This window comes from Eptatretus burgeri, chromosome 9, assembly GCF_056783735.1.
Source record: "Eptatretus burgeri isolate ZD-2024b chromosome 9, Ebu_testis_v1, whole genome shotgun sequence".
NCBI classification, from domain to species: domain Eukaryota; kingdom Metazoa; phylum Chordata; class Myxini; order Myxiniformes; family Myxinidae; genus Eptatretus; species Eptatretus burgeri.
Window position 1 is genome coordinate 34,926,239 of NC_140969.1, and position 21,551 is coordinate 34,947,789.

Below are 21,551 nucleotides of genomic sequence, written 5' to 3' on the forward strand. Positions count from 1 at the left end.
TTTCCTTTCAACAGCCGTATTCAGCAAACAAATATCGTGTGGAAACGGCTGTCTAAGCGTCCTGGCCGTTTCTATAGTAACGTACAGGAAGTGACGTCATGTATTTCGGACGAGAATACCTCAAGTGCAGGGTTGAGTCAGGGGGCGGGGCTTATTTGAGATCGTTTTCTGATAAGCTCAAATACAGGTAAACGTCACTTTGTACGCGTGGCGGGCACAGGGGGACGTGGCTGATTCCCTCGCTCGGTTTGGATGAAACATAAATACGTGTTTAAAGGTTCCATCTGAACAAAAGGGTCAAACTATCTGGATCTGTGGAGACGGCGCTCCGTAAATCAGGACGGTAACAAACGATCCCTGCGCTTACCGTCATGGGGCTGATGTTCTCGAGGATCTTTAAGAACATTTTTAGCAAGAAACCGATTCGTATCCTCATGGGTGAGAAAAACTTCACGGGACCTCTCTCGCTCTCAGTCTCTCACTCTCAGTCTCTCACTCTCTCACTCTCTCAGTCTCTCACACTCTGTCTCTCGCTCTCGGTCTCTCACTCACTCTCAGTCTCTCACTCTCAGTCTCTCGGTCTCTCACTCACTCTCAGTCTCTCACTCTCTCAGTCTCTCACTCTCTCAGTCTCTCACTCTCTCAGTCTCTCACTCTCTCAGTCTCTCACTCTCTCAGTCTCTCACACTCTGTCTCTCGCTCTCAGTCTCTCACTCTCTCAGTCTCTCACACTCTGTCTCTCGCTCTCGGTCTCTCACTCACTCTCAGTCTCTCACTCTCAGTCTCTCACTCTCTCAGTCTCTCACACTCTGTCTCTCGCTCTCGGTCTCTCACTCACTCTGTCTCTCACTCTCAGTCTCTCAGTCTCTCACTCTCACTCTCACTCTCAGTCTCTCAGTCTCTCACTCTCACTCTCACTCTCAGTCTCTCACTCTCACTCTCACTCTCAGTCTCTCACTCTCACTCTCACTCTCAGTCTCTCACTCTCAGTCTCTCACTCTCTCAGTCTCTCACTCTCTCAGTCTCTCACACTCTGTCTCTCGCTCTCGGTCTCTCACTCACTCTCAGTCTCTCACTCTCAGTCTCTCACTCTCGGTCTCTCACTCACTCTCAGTCTCTCACTCTCAGTCTCTCACTCTCTCAGTCTCTCACACTGTCTCTCGCTCTCGGTCTCTCACTCACTCTCAGTCTCTCACTCTCAGTCTCTCACTCTCAGTCTCTCACTCTCAGTCTCTCACTCTCAGTCTCTCACTCTCAGTCTCTCACTCTCAGTCTCTCACTCTCAGTCTCTCACTCTCAGTCTCTCACTCTCAGTCTCTCACTCTCAGTCTCTCACTCTCAGTCTCTCACTCTCAGTCTCTCACTCTCACTCTCTCACTCTCAGTCTCTCACTCTCAGTCTCTCACGCTCTCTGTCTCTCGCTCTCGGTCTCTCACTCTCTCAGTCTCTCACTCTCTCAGTCTCTCACTCTCTCAGTCTCTCACTCTCAGTCTCTCACTCTCAGTCTCTCACTCTCAGTCTCTCACTCTCACTCTCAGTCTCTCTCACACTCTGTCTCTCTCGCTCTCGGTCTCTCACTCTCTCAGTCTCTCACTCTCTCAGTCTCTCACTCTCACTCTCTCTCTCTCAGTCTCTCACTCTCAGTCTCTCTCACTCTCAGTCTCTCTCTCTCTCAGTCTCTCACTCTCAGTCTCTCACTCTCAGTCTCTCAGTCTCAGTCTCTCAGTCTCAGTCTCTCAGTCTCAGTCTCTCAGTCTCAGTCTCTCAGTCTCAGTCTCTCAGTCTCAGTCTCTCAGTCTCAGTCTCTCAGTCTCAGTCTCTCAGTCTCAGTCTCTCACTCTCAGTCTCTCTCTCTCAGTCTCTCACTCTCGGTCTCTCACTCTCGGTCTCTCACTCTCGGTCTCTCACTCTCGGTCTCTCACTCTCGGTCTCTCACACTCTCGGTCTCTCACTCTCTCAGTCTCTCACTCTCTCAGTCTCTCACTCTCTCAGTCTCTCACTCTCTCAGTCTCTCACTCTCACTCTCTCTCAGTCTCTCACTCTCAGTCTCAGTCTCTCACTCTCAGTCTCTCACTCTCAGTCTCTCACTCTCAGTCTCTCACTCTCAGTCTCTCACTCTCAGTCTCTCAGTCTCTCACTCTCAGTCTCTCACTCTCAGTCTCTCACTCTCAGTCTCTCACTCTCAGTCTCTCACTCTCAGTCTCTCACTCTCAGTCTCTCACGCTCTCTGTCTCTCACGCTCTCGGTCTCTCTCTCTCGGTCTCTCACTCTCTCAGTCTCTCTCTCTCAGTCTCTCACTCTCAGTCTCTCACTCTCAGTCTCTCACTCTCAGTCTCTCACTCTCTCGGTCTCTCACTCTCTCGGTCTCACTCTCTCTCTCTCAGTCTCTCTCTCTCAGTCTCTCAGTCTCAGTCTCTCAGTCTCAGTCTCTCAGTCTCAGTCTCTCACTCTCAGTCTCTCACTCTCAGTCTCTCACTCTCAGTCTCTCACTCTCTCAGTCTCTCAGTCTCTCAGTCTCTCACTCTCAGTCTCTCACTCTCGGTCTCTCACTCTCGGTCTCTCACTCTCGGTCTCTCACTCTCGGTCTCTCACTCTCGGTCTCTCACTCTCGGTCTCTCACTCTCGGTCTCTCACTCTCGGTCTCTCACTCTCGGTCTCTCACTCTCGGTCTCTCACTCTCGGTCTCTCACTCTCGGTCTCTCACTCTCTCAGTCTCTCACTCTCTCAGTCTCTCACTCTCTCAGTCTCTCACTCTCTCAGTCTCTCACTCTCTCAGTCTCTCACTCTCTCAGTCTCTCACTCTCTGTCTCTCACTCTCTCAGTCTCTCACTCTCACTCTCTCTCAGTCTCTCACTCTCACTCTCTCTCAGTCTCTCACTCTCAGTCTCAGTCTCTCTCTCACTCTCAGTCTCTCACTCTCACTCTCTCACTCTCAGTCTCTCACGCTCTCTGTCTCTCACGCTCTCTGTCTCTCACGCTCTCTGTCTCTCACGCTCTCGGTCTCTCGCTCTCTCGGTCTCTCACTCTCTCAGTCTCTCACTCTCTCAGTCTCTCACTCTCTCGGTCTCTCACTCTCTCGGTCTCTCACTCTCTCAGTCTCTCACTCTCTCAGTCTCTCACTCTCTCAGTCTCTCACTCTCTCACTCTCTCACTCTCTCACTCTCTCACTCTCTCACTCTCTCACTCTCTCACTCTCTCAGTCTCTCACTCTCTCACTCTCACTCTCTCTCAGTCTCTCACTCTCTCAGTCTCTCACTCTCAGTCTCTCTCTCTCAGTCTCTCTCTCTCACTCTCAGTCTCTCACTCTCAGTCTCTCACTCTCTCACTCTCAGTCTCTCACTCTCAGTCTCTCACTCTCAGTCTCTCACTCTCAGTCTCTCACACTCAGTCTCTCACTCTCAGTCTCTCACTCTCAGTCTCTCACTCTCAGTCTCTCACTCTCAGTCTCTCACTCTCAGTCTCTCACTCTCAGTCTCTCACTCTCAGTCTCTCACTCTCAGTCTCTCACTCTCAGTCTCTCACTCTCAGTCTCTCACTCTCAGTCTCTCACTCTCAGTCTCTCACTCTCAGTCTCTCACTCTCAGTCTCTCACTCTCAGTCTCTCACTCTCAGTCTCTCACTCTCAGTCTCTCACTCTCAGTCTCTCACTCTCAGTCTCTCACTCTCAGTCTCTCACTCTCAGTCTCTCACTCTCAGTCTCTCACTCTCAGTCTCTCACTCTCAGTCTCTCACTCTCAGTCTCTCACTCTCAGTCTCTCACTCTCAGTCTCTCACTCTCAGTCTCTCACTCTCAGTCTCTCACTCTCAGTCTCTCACTCTCAGTCTCTCACTCTCAGTCTCTCACTCTCAGTCTCTCACTCTCAGTCTCTCACTCTCAGTCTCTCACTCTCAGTCTCTCACTCTCAGTCTCTCACTCTCAGTCTCTCACTCTCAGTCTCTCACTCTCAGTCTCTCACTCTCAGTCTCTCACTCTCAGTCTCTCACTCTCAGTCTCTCACTCTCAGTCTCTCACTCTCAGTCTCTCACTCTCAGTCTCTCACTCTCAGTCTCTCACTCTCAGTCTCTCACTCTCAGTCTCTCACTCTCTGACTCTCAGTCTCTGACTCTCAGTCTCTGACTCTCAGTCTCTCGGTCTCAGTCTCTCGGTCTCAGTCTCTCGGTCTCAGTCTCTCGGTCTCAGTCTCTCGGTCTCAGACACCCGGTCTCAGACACCCGGTCTCAGACACCCGGTCTCAGACACCCGGTCTCAGACACCCGGTCTCAGACACCCGGTCTCAGACACCCGGTCTCAGACACCCGGTCTCAGACACCCGGTCTCAGACACCCGGTCTCAGACACCCGGTCTCAGACACCCGGTCTCAGACACCCGGTCTCAGACACCCGGTCTCAGACACCCGGTCTCAGACACCCGGTCTCAGACACCCGGTCTCAGACACCCGGTCTCAGACACCCGGTCTCAGACACCCGGTCTCAGACACCCGGTCTCAGACACCCGGTCTCAGACACCCGGTCTCAGACACCCGGTCTCAGACACCCGGTCTCAGACACCCGGTCTCAGACACCCGGTCTCAGACACCCGGTCTCAGACACCCGGTCTCAGACACCCGGTCTCAGACACCCGGTCTCAGACACCCGGTCTCAGACACCCGGTCTCAGACACCCGGTCTCAGACACCCGGTCTCAGACACCCGGTCTCAGACACCCGGTCTCAGACACCCGGTCTCAGACACCCGGTCTCAGACACCCGGTCTCAGACACCCGGTCTCAGACACCCGGTCTCAGACACCCGGTCTCAGACACCCGGTCTCAGACACCCGGTCTCAGACACCCGGTCTCAGACACCCGGTCTCAGACACCCGGTCTCAGACACCCGGTCTCAGACACCCGGTCTCAGACACCCGGTCTCAGACACCCGGTCTCAGACACCCGGTCTCAGACACCCGGTCTCAGACACCCGGTCTCAGACACCCGGTCTCAGACACCCGGTCTCAGACACCCGGTCTCAGACACCCGGTCTCAGACACCCGGTCTCAGACACCCGGTCTCAGACACCCGGTCTCAGACACCCGGTCTCAGACACCCGGTCTCAGACACCCGGTCTCAGACACCCGGTCTCAGACACCCGGTCTCAGACACCCGGTCTCAGACACCCGGTCTCAGACACCCGGTCTCAGACACCCGGTCTCAGACACCCGGTCTCTCACACCCGGTCTCTCACACCCGGTCTCTCACACCCGGTCTCTCACACCCGGTCTCTCACACCCGGTCTCTCACACCCGGTCTCTCACACCCGGTCTCTCACACCCGGTCTCTCACACCCGGTCTCTCACACTCACACTCAGTCTCAGTCTCTCACTCTCAGTCTCTCTCTCGTCACATTTGTGTTGCGTCCGTCTCCGTCGCCATCTCGTAATGTCGATCCGATGCCCCTCTTGTGTGTGTGTCAGTACATAGTACATATATATACTTTGTTATGGTGGCTGGTTTAAGATCTTAGGGTCTTGAGTTTGAGCCCCTGTCATGCTGTTGAAATAACATCAGATGGGTTGACTCAGCCTGTCCTTCCAAGGCCAGCAAAATGAGTACTAGCTTCTTGGAAACAGAGGGGCACTGCAGCATCAGCACAGCTGCACTCCCAGCGATGATTCAAACAGCAACCATAGGCTGCATATGAAATAATAATAAGTGATGCCAGGCACAACAAATCCCACCCATTTAAGGCATAAAGTTATTTTGGGGATCAAATTAAAATTTGATACATCCTTAACCTGAATGTTGATTATAAGGAATATTTTAGTCTAACTTTGAAGTCAATTAAACCATTTTTGACGAAGTTATGACCGTAAAATGATTTTGACCTTTCAAGGCCACGTCATGGTGTCAAATGAAAGCCAATAAAGGACTTGATATATGTCTTCAATAGTAAACACGCATATTCCTAACCTTTTTTGATTTATAATGGAAAATTTGTAATTTTGACCGATGACCATGACCCCCAAAACTTCGGACCCTGCCGATCTTCACAAATATACATTTTTCACTATAGGAATGGGTAGGATTAGAAGTGACAAATAGAATAAGGTTCACTATAAGCTTAGTTTGAAGTAAATCAGATCATTTTTGACGAAGTTATGAGCGAAAAACGATTTTGATCTTTTCGTGACCTTGACCTTTGATCCAATCGGACCCAAAAGTTAATGGGGTCGTCCAAGGTTCATTGCCCACCTGTGGATTAAATTTGATAGTGTTTACTAAAGCTGTTTTGCCGTAAAGTTGCTCACAGACAGACAGGCAAACAAACAAACCGGACGATTACAATATCCCGCTCCCTCCCTCCGAGGGGTGGGATAATAACGAATGAACTTGCCATTTCCCCACTCAGGCTGAGATGGAAATGACAAGGAACATGTTGTACTCAGCTCTTTCAGAGTAGTAAAACAATTCCTATTTTTTTTTTTTTTACATACATATTCCGAGTTGTATTTGGGGATAATTAAGTGCGTGAGAGGTAATCTGTTACTCCTGCCATGTGTTGTGTTGTGTTGCAAGTTGCTGAGATTCACACTTTGGGTAAATAACTATTTTGAGGTTTGTAATTAATGTAAAGTAAAATATAGGGTGTTGAAGAATTAATATCCTTTGTAACATTCTTTAATTGGGGATATAATACATGAGAAAATAGCCTTACTTTTCAATAAATTATTACAATTGCAGTATGTGCGTGCATGCGTCCAGACCATCACTTTTATTTATTGTTTTTTTTTGACTATTTGAACTTTTTTCATCAAATTTTCAACCAAATTTTATCAAGTGAATAAGGAGAACACTAATTCGTAAAATTGACTTATTTTTGTTTTTAAACCTTTTTCCCCCATCAGGTTGAGTTTGAGTTCAAAACTTATGTGGACGAGCTTTGCATTTTGAGATGCTTTCTCCTTGATATTGTTACGGTTGTGGGATAGATGTGGGAATTTTCTCGGAAAGTTCGGATCGTATAGAGTTTCTTGGCTTATGGACGTATAGAAGACATCTCGATGTAAACAAAGTAGGGAAACTGAGCTTAAGTATTACTTGTCACCACACGGGGGGTGGTGCTGTGTTAATTAGATAGGACTTAAGGATAATTTCCTCAGGATGTAATTGCCATTTCCTTATGTTTTTTTGTATTACAAACCAGCAATGGAAGAATTGTGTTTTATTACAACCGAGCTGCATGACCAAGGAGGAAGAAGCCCCGCCTCCAAGGGTGAAGGCAGGAGAAGTCACGCCCCCCGAGACTAATGATTGATGGGTGTGACGTGCGTAAGAGGCCACTTTAGTCAGAGGATGGGGGAAGCTTCTCGTAGTGAACGCACGAGTAGAGTTGGGTGTGAGGAAGGTGATCAGAAAAACCAGAGCGTGTCTCAGAAAGACAACGGGGAGGCAGGTCGTTGCAGGAGGAGACGGACACAGTCGGAGACGAAGGCTCAAAGCGGGACAGAAGTGGGAGAGGCAGGATCGGCGGTTGAAAGAGCAGGGCATTACAGCTGACTTTCCTTTGCTGCATGAAGAAGAGTGAGGTTGCAGTTGTAGTCGTGAGAGATGGACCTTGAAGCCTCGTGTGTATCACTGAAGGGAGCACCGCCATTCTGCACGCAGGATCAGCAAGCGCGGTTGATGAAGCTACACCGCGGTTCGGGAGTCCTGACATCAAATATTGCTTCACGAATTGCTTGGCGCCATTTTTTGGGGGCGCGGTTGCCCGTGCAGTTACAACGCGGTCCGAGCACACTGCCTCAGCAAACAGATCACATGGACTCAGCTATGTGAAGGAATGAAAAGGGATTTCTTTATTTTCTTTATTTTATGTGACCCCTTGTCTGTGTGTGTGTCTGAGTGCGGAAGTGCCTCAAAATTAGATTACCTCATGTTTGTCTTTCATTCTTATAATTTGAATTATTGTCACTAGAAGCACCCACTCCCTATGGGAGCCGTCAAGGGGGTCATGTTATTATATTTATGCCTATTTTACTCTAAGGTGTCCCAGGATTTCACACCCCAAAAATGGTTGCAATCGGTTTAAATCAGCCGTTTTGTGGTAACTGGGAACAGTCAGACGAACTGACGGTGAATTATAGTAAGATTGTACATATTTGATTAATGTCATTAAATTATCCATTTAATTTACTTAATTTGCTTGTGTCTGAGAACATTGTTCAAGTCGATTGATGTACAGTATTCAGTGACGGTGTGAATATTGTGGAGCGCTCAGCAAGTGGTTTAAATACTCCAACAAAATAGTTGATAAAGAGTGGCTCGCTTGGCAAGCGATAGCAATCTTCAAACCGTCACCATAAACACACACACACACACACACACACACACACACACACACACACACACACACACACACACACACACACACACACACACACACACACACACACACACACACACACACACACACACACACACACACACACACACACACACACACACACACCTCCCGAAGACACCCAAATATCAAATATGTCCGAATTGGAGAAATTTCTTTTTAGCAGTCGGAACTGGTGCTACATTCAATTCTGGAGCTTAAATTTTGTAGTTTGTCTTGGTTTAAGAGATTCTCGAGGTTATGGCATGTGTGGAAATGAAATGAAGCCACGAACACTGGCATCTTCGGATGTTTATAAGCTTTGCAATGTACCCAGTGCATCGTAGCCATGATGAACAGGCATTTGATAATATGAGTGAGGAAAGTGAAAACAACAACTTTTATCATTAAGAAATCGTTGCGGCATGTTTGAGCAGGCCAAAAAACATGGCGGCTTCAGACCCCAGCGAGGTAACCCAAGTAACCCACCTTAAGACCCCCAGAGAGTGAGGTGGCTGAGGATGCACCTGATGAAGGATAAAGGATATAATTAAATAAGGCTGTTAATTATCTTCAAAAGAGGTGTTTTAATTAACCCAAACACCCAATTTTCACTTATGCACTTCCTTGGAGTTCACTTTGAATGCATGCAAATTTTAGGCTGCGAGGCTTCATGGTTTTAGAGTTATGGAGGAGACACAGATGCACACGCACACGTGCACACATGCACACAACCACTGACATTTATTATTATTGGTTCACGAGTCTGTAAGTGACCACTATATTCGTTATGGGTGTGTCTGTCTGTCTGTCTGTCTGTCCCAAGCATAGCTCCGTGGTTTTTGATCAGATCTTGATAAAATTAGGGTGCGAGGTTTTTTATCATGATATAGTTGGTGTTTCCGGAGAATGGGCGTGTGTGCCCATTATGGGCGGAGCCACGCTCCAAAAACATGTGTTTTTAGGGGGTAGCCGGTTTCAAGTTACATCTTCTCTGAGGGGGTTTGTCGAATCTGGCAGGGGTTTCAGTATTTGGTTAGCTCAATGGCACCTGCATATCCCCACGGAGCTCGATTTTTCATTTTCGTCCCAAGGTCAAGGTCACAAGGTCACAAACTTAGAAAATGTCAAAAAAAATCAATAAATTGGGCATTGAGCACCTAGGGTTTTCAACTGTTTCGAATGAAAGTTGCTATGCAAGTAGTGCTCTTCGAGTACTATTTTCATCATTTACGTTTTTCCTGATTCCCGCCAGTTTGCTCGTGGCATCCCCTCGAAGGTCAAAAAATAAAAAAGGCGAACCGTGTACATTGCTCGTGAACCATACCGGACACAAATGCCACGACAGACCACGTTTTATAGATGAAATGAAACGGCATCTCCAGACTTGTAGATTTTTTTTCATCTAATTGCTAATGCATGTAATTATTTCTCTCAACTGGCGATTAAAAGTTGACATGAAGATGGAGCATATTTTGTTGACCCGTCAGAATGTATCCAGGCCAGGTATGTTTCACATTTTATGGCATATGAGCTCATTTATTTTATAAAAAGTGAGAGCGTGGCTTAGAAAGCTCACAAATGAACTGTCTTTCTGATGAAATGGGCTGTAAATTTCTGTGAGGAGAGGGTGGGGGGTTCGACTCTACCAAAATGTTATGGCTTTATCTTCCAGACAAAGAAGGTCATGGTTGCATCCAGGAAACAAATGTATCAGTGAGCAAAGTTTTTGATGTCCGTCCATTCATTGGGGCCACACTCTGTACAGAGCATTGGTGCTGCCGAAGTAGTCTCCTGGGCGATTGGGCATAATCCTGGATGGGTCACCACTCTGACGCAGGATACTCAAATGACTCAATCATCCCAGCAAGCTGGTACTCATTTTGCTGACCTCGGAAGGCTGACAGGCTGAGTTAACCCATCTATCCATCCGTCCATCCGTCCATTGGGACCATACTCTGTGCAGAGCGTTGGTGCTGCCGAAACAGTCTCCTGGGCTATTGAGCACAATCCTGGACAGGTCACCATGCCGATACGGTACCAGCAAGCTGGTACTCATTTTGCCGACCTCAGAAGGATGACAGAATGAATCAACCCCACCTGGTATTAATTAAAAAACCGAGCAGGATTTGAACACAGAACCCGAGGATCCCAAGCCCACCACCCTAACCATTGAGCCAACACCAGGCAAAGTTCAGTGTGGCGGCAAAAAACAAACTTTGTATGATGCAGACAAAACTCCGAACAATGTCCTGCACTTATTGTACACAGGTAGCATTTCAGAGTGGTTGTTGTGTCCATTTCAAATACGGATATTTTAATGTTCATCTGGACAATGTTCAGCATGTTCATATTCAGCTCATCCCTCATATAGATTGTGTCAGCCTACATGTGTGTGATGCATCTTTTTTATCCATATATTTTGACTGAAGTTCGTTTTTTCTTTCCCTCTACTTTTTCCACCCTTCCAAACCAGTGGGCCTAGATGCAGCAGGAAAGACCACAATACTTTACAAACTTAAACTTGGTGAAGTCGTTAACACTATCCCCACCATCGGTGAGCTATTATCTTTCCATCACAATTTTCTTTGTTGTTTTTTTAATTTTATTTGAATTTTTTTTTTTTTACTGAACTGTATAACCATGTTAATAAAGACGAAATAGCACGTGAGTTGAAATTGATGTTTGATAATTAAACAGCTCACTGTACAGCTGTCATTGTAAAATTTGTCGATTTGTGATGAGATTTAAAGAAAATAAAGAATACACAAGTCTGAAGAGAACGATGGTTCATGAGCGGTATTTGACGATGTAAATTGTTTTAGAAGTCAAGGATGAGACAATGTGATAATGTTTGACCAAGTTATAAAAATGATCAATATGATGTGGTACGAGTGACAGGTTATGAGCTGAAAAATGTCGAAAACCCAGTTTCGTTCAACAACTTTCAAAATTTGACCTTTGCATAACCTTTAAAGGTCACAAAACAATGTTGTGGACATTAAAACAAGGAAACAGGATACGTGCTATAGCTTAATGGAGTTAGTTCGTCGAAGAAGGTCGAAAACCCGGTTCAATTCCCACAACTTTGAAAATTTGACCTTTGTGAACTTTAAAGGTCAAAGGTCAAGGATTATGACCTTTGGTGCAAAACTTCCTCTGGAACATTCCAGGAACAATATAACATCATATAGGCTATATGGCACTTCGCACTCCTTGGATTATCCATACTTTGATGAAATCAGCGTAAAAACAAACTTGAAGGGGGCGCCACGGGCAAGGTGTTCGAGATAAAGCAAAATGGTTTCAAGACTTGAGGTGGGGAATGACCTCAAGATTATGCATAAAAAATATTGTCATCCAAGCTTTCACAGTTTGGGCGGTCATATTAGTTTTATGTCAAAATTCGAAATTTTCGAAGTTCGTAACCTTGTGACCTTGACCTTAGGACGAAAATGAAAAATCGAGCTCTGTGGGGCTATGCAGGTGCCATTGGGCTAAACAAATACCGAAACCCCTGCCAGATTCGACAAATCCTCAGAGAAGATGGATTTTATGTCAAAATTGCAATTTTCTAAGTTCGTGACCTTGTGACCTTGACCTTGGGACAAAAATGAAAAATCGAGCTCCGTGGGGCTATGCAGGTGCCATTAGGCTAACCAAATACCGAAACCTCTGCCAGATTCGACAAACCCCCTAGGTTCCAGGAGAAGATGCAAATTGAAATCTGCTACCCCCTAAAAACAATTCGCAATTTTCTAAGTTCGTGACCTTGGGACGAAAATGAAAAATCGAGCTCTCTGGGGCTATGCAGGTGCCATTGGGCTAACCAAATACCGAAACCCCTGCCAGATTCGACAAAGCCCTCGGAGAAGAACATTTTTTATGTCAAAATTCGCAATTTTCTAAGTTCGTGACCTTGGGACGAAAATGAAAAATCGAGCTCCATGGGGCTATGCAGGTGTCATTGGGCTAACCAAATACCGAAACCCCTGTCAGATTCGACAAAACCCCCTCGGAGAAGATGCAAATTGAAATCGGCTACCCCCTTAAAACATGTTTTTGGGGCGTGGCTCCACCCATAATGGATGCACCACGCCCATTTTCAGGAAAACACAACGAGATCATGATATAAACCTCCCACCAAAATTTTCTCAGGATTGGATCAAAACCCACGGAGCTATGCTCGGGACAGACAGACAGACAGACAGACAGACAGACAGACAGACAGACAGACAGACAGACAGACAGACAGACAGACAGACAGACAGACAGACAGACAGACAGACAGACAGACAGACAGACAGACAGACAGACAGACAGACAGACAGACAGACAGACAGACAGACAGACAGACAGACAGACAGACACACAGACACAGACAGAGACACAGAGACACAGAGACACAGAGACACACACAGACACAGACAGAGACACAGAGACACAGAGACACAGAGACACACACAGACACAGACAGAGACACAGAGACACAGAGACACAGAGACACACACAGACACAGACAGAGACACAGAGACACAGAGACACAGAGACACAGAGACACAGAGACACAGAGACACACACACACAGACACACAGACACACAGAGACACAGACACACAGAGAGAGACACACACACACACACACACACACACACACAGAGACACAGAGACACACACACACACACACACAGAGACACAGACACACACACACACACACACAGAGACTCACACATACACAGCACACACACACACAGAGACACACACACACACACACACACACACCCAGAGACACACACACACACACACACACACACAGAGACACACACACACACACACACAGAGACACACACACACACACACACATAGCCACACACACCCACACACACACACACACACACACACACACACACAGAGACACACACACACACACACACACACACACAGAGACACACACACACACACACACACACAGAGACACACACACACACACACACACAACAATAATGAATATAGTGGTCACTTATTTTTTTTCTTGAAACTTTTTTTTCGTGAACCAATTAACAGGACTCAATACGGAACTTTTAAAATGATGTATGAACGAAAATGAGGCCTTCCGCGTATGTACTGTGAGCTTTTTCAGTGACTTGCTTCTGCTAGCTGGTGCATTTTTAACCCTCTCCAGCCCCAGGGGTGTTTTTTGTTTACCCAGAACATTTTGTGGGCTTGAGAGGGTTAACCTGCCTTTGCTCTGGCAAAATCTGTGTCAAATCCTCTTTTTAAACATAATTTTCAGCATTTACGTAAATGAAAGAGAGGCAATTTCAAAATAGTTCACCGTTATTCTTGTATTCCTGCATGCAAATCGGACTCAAGAAAATATATGAAAGACGAGAAATATCTGTGGATGTGAGGTTTCAATTTCCTACCATTTGCTGTTACTACAAGCGAGTGGCAGCAGTTATACACACACACACACACACACACACACACACACACACACACACACACACACACACACACACACACACACACACACACACACACACACACACACACACACACACACACACACACACACGAACACTTCTTTTAATGATAGATGCAGAAATATGGTATAATTTCTGTTATGGCCCTGGAACCAAACAGAAAATGTATTTATAACAGCCCTCACAGCTGCCACAGCTCCCAACTCCCCCCTCTCTTCCCCACCTCTCCCTCTCCCAACATGAAAACTAGTAAGTATTATATTTTTAAAAGTTGATTTGAAACTTACCATGTGCATTCACAAGCCCCGGATATGACCTTCCCATTGGTGTAAAGAAGCACCGGCACCAGGTGCGGTGTCCCTCAAGGAAGTCTGCCTGGTACATCTTGCTCCCACGTGAATATAACTGGCACAAGCTTTGCATATTTGCGTGTCGTGAAGATGTCCTTTATCGAAGAGTTGGTCGCCATTGCTTTGTTGGTAATGATGCACAGCATCCATCAACTTTCCAATTGCAGACGTTCAAGCCTACCATGCTCGAAGGTTCTACCGTGCAAGCAAGGTTTGAAGTCCATTCGCTGGCAGCGATCATCGAGTGTTTAGATACATTGTGGACACATGCCTGTCCACAATTCTTGGGCCTTGCACTGGTCCATGTTGTCCAGAGTCCGCAGTGCGGGCAGCTGTAAGATTTCAGCCCTGTTGGCAAGATTATAAAGTTCTCCAACTCTTTCATTGTGCAGAGATGCACCCATTTCTCTCAGGTACTTCTCCCAGTATTTTCTACTTATTTTAGAAGCTTTGTGATCCATTTTAGGAAACAATCCTTATCTCGCATGCACAACATACATTAGCATGCCCCGATGACTGATGTTGCCAAGGGCTTCAATCACTCTCTGATTGTAAGCATCGACATTTAAGAAACCATTTGTTTACGCACCTGTGGAAACATACTTTAGGCCAAATGCACAAAAATTTGTTGCAATTGTGATGATCCATTTCAAAAATGAAGACACCACCAACTTCATCAGTCCCAGATAACCCACTTAGTGGTCAAAACGTCAGACCCGAGTGTTGCCTGCTCTGCAGTCATGCATGTTGGTGATGCATAATTTTGAACATATTGCCATGTCAACAGTCTGCTGGCAGAGGCAGACAAGGTAGACCAGCCATGCTGAAGTAATTCACTTTGCTGATGGCCCAAACCAAAGGGGATCACACCTGAGTGGTTAGCATTGTCTCCCCACATCCCCCGATCGAGTACATTGCCCACCGGTCTTGTAAAACAAATTAGGTTTTCGACTCTCCCCCAGGAATTTACTCAAAGCCGGGCCAAAACGGTTTTAGTGAACGAGGATGGTAATGGCGGGTCACCACACGACATGTACTTACGGAATAACACTTTAAAATAAACCACAACATCACTAAAATGGAGACTCCCGAGATGATAGATAAATGAACACAAATGCAGGGAAATAAAAATATACACTCTTCGTGATCCGTTAAATGAAAAGCACTCTACAAAAAAGGATCTATGGTGCCCCATGCATTCATCCACTCACACACAAAGGGGAGAAACCAGGCAAGGTCTTTTCACGGAAACAGAGATTGATACCTCTCCATAGCGAGCATGTCTCCAACCCGCAGCACAGACCAGCTCACAGTCACAGCAGCCAGCAGAGAGGTTAAGTATCCAGTGTGGTGAAGAGGACAGAGCGACAAGAGAGCTGGAAGAATAGCTAAAGGCAAGAACATTGGAAGGGGCAGTAAGAGCTTTACTGGCCAGAGAGGTGGAAGGGAGAATGTCGAGAAAGAACAGCATGTGTACAGGCCCTTTTATCCCCTCCCTCACAGCCAGGCCTTGCACCTCTGAATATTCTTTGCTCACAGTTCTCCACCGGCCAGTGAGGTGGCATGTTGCCTCTTCCGTGATGATGCCACATGGACATGGTGTCGTCACTGGCGCTGGACGTACCAATTACTCGACGCCTTGCCATATGCCAATGGCAGCATACTCTCGGGGGTCCTTGTAATGGCCGGTGGCATGCTGGACACCTTGTACGTAGAGTCTGTGCCACAATGGGGGTTTATTAGCCCAAACATGAACTGCCGACGCATCAAAAATCACCCCTCTCCTTACTTTGCCTGATGCCTCGCCTGATTCACAGAGAGGACACGTATGAATATGCTTTCCTACCTAATATCGATGTCACTCTGCCCTCCTCATGGTCTACATAATAACAGTACACCTTCACTCCAATGGGTTCCTGGTTACAAAAATAAATGTTCGAACCTACACGAGCACACGGACCACGTCAACTTAACATGTTACCGAATAAGCACCCCCTCCGAAGTAACAATACATTTTTATCACCTGGTACTTTCCATGTGCCAATTTGTAAGGATTGCTAAGATGTGTGCACACTCTCCTCTGAGCTATCTGCCTGGGTTTTCATCTCGATCCAGCTATAAACTATCATCATGGTGTTTCGCAGGCAGGGCGATTCGTCGATGTGTTTGCCGTCTATCAGATGGACATTAAACTGGGTGCCCCATCTGCTAGCATTAGTTGGTGGTCGTTAAAGATCCCAGGGTCTCCTTCATGAAGAGTTGGTGAGCTATTGCCATCACTCTAGCCAAATTCCAGCTCTAACCTACAGGAGGCACTGCTTCAGCGACACAGCTGCATCCCCAGCAAATGATGCTGCCTCCAGCTATGTGCTGCATCCACAGTAATAATAATAATAAATTAATTAATAAAAAAGAAAACCAGGACAAATTTCAATAATTAACTATACATACAATTTCTGAGTATAATTCTGACTTGAAGGAATTGCATTGCTATTGGGATTGACCCTGGTCTATCATGGACTAACGGAACTATGCAAGCTATGAGGAGTTTGCTGCACTGCAGGAAGGTTGAAGAGGGTGTGGAAGCCAGAGGACAGACTTCCATCAGCACGGCTTTAAAAGTAGGTGATTCCATTAGTGTTTCAATTAAAAACTCATGCCAACCAGCTGAATGACATGTACTGTAGACCTTATATGGTAAATGCTTGCCAATACCCAGTTTTCAATGATCCTGTAGTATGTGTGCCATTGTCAAAGCCTCGAATGTGGCATGTCGTGTGCTTTCTGCCTCAGGGTTCAATGTGGAAAATGTGGAGTACAGGAATATTTCTTTCACAGTTTGGGATGTTGGTGGGCAGGACAAGATCAGGCCCCTTTGGAGACATTACTATCATAACACGCAGGTACGTCAGCATCAACATTTCTGTGATTACAAAACAATAAGCACAATTTACTTTGTGCACTTGGTCGTTTCTTTTTCCCTTTTACCACGATCTAAAACTTATGGAGGAGCTTGTACGTATAATGACCTGCAAGGACAATATAAAACATGAAACAAATTGATGCCCTATGTGGGATTTGAACCTGGGATCAAGAGCTTGGCCCACAGGTTGGTAAAGCACAGATTCGCCAGAATCAAATTATATCTCCTAATTTAAACGACCATGAAAATCAGTCAAAACGGCATCCAACAATGATGGATTTAATGAGGGCACTTGGACTGAGATATCCTGGATGGACACATGGACACACCGTAACATACTTTTTAATCTGCAAATACTGGCAGATGGGAAAGCCTACTCAATGCTCCCTCTGAAGAACGATGCAATCGTGTGCTCTTTTACTCTTTTTCACACTTCCAACACCACACTCATGGTGCATCACAATGGGTAGTTGATAATCACTACATGCCAACTCTGACCCAGTTATTGGTTTAAATATTTGCAAGCTTTTGTCTCATTGAGGAGGTGCTGTGAGATATAATCCAGAAGATGCATGCCGAAGGTTGATTGGGAGGGGGGGTGTTTGGGGTTGGGGCGTGTGCACATCATGATGGGGGTGGAGGGGGAGAGTTGTGCATGCCATGAAGGTGTGGAGGGTTAGACACATTTGATTAGTGAATTTGGTGGGGTTGAGAGGTTAAATTGTGCAGATGGATGGCCAGGCTTGTCGCAATGCTTTCTTGGTCATATGGCATGGTCCTGTGAGCCATTCTAAAGTGATCCAGAATTTGAATTTTGGCCCAGCTATAAACTGTAACCCTGGTGTTTCACAGGCAAGGTAAGGCATCAATGTGCCACCCCTTGGATGGATGTTAAACTGGGTGTCCCATCTGCCGGCATTAGTTTGTGGACATTCCATATCCCTCGATGTCCTTTGCGAAGAGTAGTCGAGCTATCACCAGCACCCTGAACAAATTACAAATTCCTGCTCAAACTCAGAAGGAGCACTCCATCAGCGGCGCAACTGCACCCCAGCAAAGGACGACCCGCAGGCATGTGCTTTATACAAATGAATATGAAGAAGAAGAAGATGTAATCTAGAGAGCTGTCATTGACAGCGGTACAATTCAACAAGTTTCTCATTGCAGTGTGCTCATCTGTTTGATTTTTTTTTCCCCTCCAATCCGAGGTGGAGTAACACCCGACCAAGAAATTAACATTGTGATGCAGTGCCATTGGAAGGCACTGCATTGTGGAGTTTTATTTATTTATTTATCCATCAGTTCTGGGATGCTGTTCATGTTTTTCACTGATTTGTGCATGTCAAATGTTCCACAGCATTTTGGAAGCAAGAGTAGGTCTTTATGCTAATACCTAGGGCACATACCCTGTCTATATGGTGCGAGAGGCCTTTGAAAGATTTATAGATGTAATAAAACTGTTGGAACTCTGCTCGGCTGGCTTAATGCAGGCCTGCATCACCCAACCACAAAGGAAGAGTACTTGAGGTCTGAATGCATGTCACCTGCACAGCCCACAATGAAGGCCACTGGCTGAAAAAAAAACTTTTTGAAAAAAAAAAAAAACCTTTGTCATTGTGCATTGTCTGCTTTGCGGTTCACACGAGATTTGTGAACTAGGACTATTTCAATGCGAAAACTTTTCTTTTAGTTTTTTTTTTGCAAGGATTACAAGGAACTCATGCAAAGGAGGAGGTCATTCAGCCCATCATGCCTGCACCACACCAACACCAAATTTTAATAAATCAGTCAATACCCCTTTCCCTTTGTGTGCAGCCTTTTGGCTGCTACACTAGTACTCATTTCATCGACCTCAGAAGGATGACAGGCTGAGTCAACCCCCTGGTGTTAATTCAGCGGCAAATGGAGTTGAACTCAGGACCATAGGATCCCAAGCCACCATCCAAACCACTAAGCCAACACCAGGTTAGAAACAATTTCTTAGAAGTTTGAGAAACAATTTCTTTGTGAAATTGTTTGGTTCGTTTAAACATCCGAAGCTGCTGTATGTAAGGTTGGTACCAAGTATTTATAACTTTGTTGGAAAATAATCCTGTCATCTCAGGCACTTGTCCAAAAGGGAAATTGATTGTCGAGGAATCCTGTCGTATGATTTTACGAACTGTGCAAAGATGTGGGAAAATGACTTTTTCCAGATAATTTTGGTCCCAGACACCGAACTGATTTTATTTTCCCGATAGGCTGTCATCTTTGTCGTGGACAGCAATGATCGTGATAGGATCGAGGAGGCGGTTGAAGAACTGCACAACATGGTACGCTGTTGTACTGATCATCATCTGTCATTTAACATGTTCTTGCGTTTGTTTATTTTTGCTTTTAATCCTTTTTATTCGGACCGGATCGAGCCTAGCATTGAACCTTTGCCCTCCACAGATGTCAGAGGATGAATTGCATTCTGCAGTAATTCTGGTCTTTGCTAATAAGCAGGATCTTCCCAATGCGCTAAGCCGAGAAGAAATGACCGAACGACTCGCCTTGCACAACTTTGACAACCAGACTGTGAGTCTCGGCCTCAATTGCTATCCCTCCTTGCAAATACAATTGTAACAATTATTTGATTTCCTGCACTCTGTTGATTATGAAACAGTATGCTTTATTTCTTTGCAATTGATCACTGGCTTGGACACCAACAAAAATTTTTATTATGGACCCTTGGCATCAAAAAGCTACATATATCGAACAAACAGTTTCAAATGGAGCACCTCGCTGCCATTAGAGCATTTAAATTGCATCAGATGTGGCAACAAATGGGAATTGTTGCTCCCAGCTTGTCGGCTCGATGACGGAAGACACCATTTGCATTTTATTTTTGCCGTCTACATCCCGACCCCGTTTCGCATCCTGTGCTGGCACAGGCAACTTAATAGTTAATTGAAAACGACTTCATGAATGCCGACTGTTGTTGCTGTTTCGGCAGTGGTACATACAACCTGCATGCGCCACACGGGGAGAGGGGCTGGAAACAGGCTTGGACTGGCTTTCCGAAGAACTCGAGAAACTTTGAGGAATGCCATTGTTGCCGATGTTTCCTTTGTGGACAGTGTGCCTCCCTTCAACGATTGCACAAGTGTTTGTTACATCACGCGTTGATTGACTCTGCTGCTGAAGGTTCCAAAGGTAGCACATTGGTTTGTTGAAACTGTTCAAACAGAATTATGCTGCTTCACAGATGTCATTTTGCCATTTTCATGCAAGTCCGCACGTACTTTCGAGGATTTAGCCGATACAAGAATTGTGGACACTTTATCATTCAGAGATGCAAGTTTTCAAATGAGGTAGCAGACACAGGGGGTTATTTTTTTTTTTTTTAGCATTTGATACTCTTGTTTAAAAATTATTATAATAATTGTGAGACATTTGGATGATGTATTTAATTTGCATCGAGCGTTGTAATTTTGGAAGAAAAAAAGTTTCGCCTTCAATTATAATACCACCAAAATGATTTCAACACCTGACTTCAAAGTGTCAGGACTTCGGCTTCTTCGGCACGGGTGCTCATAAACAAAATATTTCAAAAACAAAAAAATGACTTTCACAGTACAGGGATGGTGGTGTTCATGGTGGTGTGCTGACAGTTTACCGTTTACTCCTTAATCCTTCAACATGAATGACGGAAGGTGAGCAAATGGCACCGATGTGTGAAGACCTCAGGACACAACATTAAAATCACTCTGTCAACTTGTAACCCGTCCGAGCATTGTCTTTAGAATATTCTAACGTATCGAGGTAGAGCCTCCGTTTCACAGCTAGCTTGTATTTTTATTCATGTGATTTGTTGTGTCCAAAGAACTTGTATCTCGATTCCCATTGGAGAAATCCAAATTGGATGTGTAAAGGTGGAAAAACCATTGCTTCTTTAGATTTTTTACCAATTATTTCAGACTATTGGTGGGAGGCTGGGCTATTTATGATTGTTTGTTTTGCGGTTGCGGTTTGATTACGGTTATCGTGTGTGTTTGTGATTTACTTTTTCTTGATGGATTACCATTAAAAAAAATGTCCTCTTGTAACTGTAATATCAATACTGTTATTCTTACAGGTGGTTTCTGAATGCATGTTCCATCTTTGTTTGTTTAATCCTCATCGCGCAATGCACCGGATGCAATATTTCGTGCCTTGCATTGATATTTTCTTAGCAGTTATAGTGAGCGACACGTCAAAGGGAAGAATCAACAGTAAACATTAACACAGAAAGGGAATTTGTTTCAAAAGGTCAGTGTTATTGGTCTCAAATCCGAGAGAGATACCTTAACGCTTAAGATCTAAACCTGCTGTGGTGGCAGGATAGTTTAGAAATCCAATATCATAGCGAGAAACAGTCAGAGTGAAATTGTTCCTTGTTGCTGAGCTTGTTGGAAAATATCCTCCAGTAAATGGCAAC

At 45.6% G+C, this 21,551-nt stretch overlaps 1 protein-coding gene across 1 annotated transcript; it reads left to right on the plus strand.

Moving 5' to 3' along the window:
• Positions 1-183: 183 nt before the first annotated feature.
• Positions 184-21,180, plus strand: LOC147019885 (ADP-ribosylation factor 4-like). The gene is made up of 6 exons (XM_085894692.1): positions 184-438; positions 10,830-10,910; positions 16,981-17,090; positions 19,351-19,422; positions 19,544-19,669; positions 20,088-21,180. Exons 1-6 carry the CDS (start codon positions 372-374, stop codon positions 20,172-20,174), a joined length of 543 nt encoding a protein of 180 aa, XP_085750818.1. The 5' UTR covers positions 184-371; the 3' UTR covers positions 20,175-21,180.
• Positions 21,181-21,551: the final 371 nt, after the last annotated feature.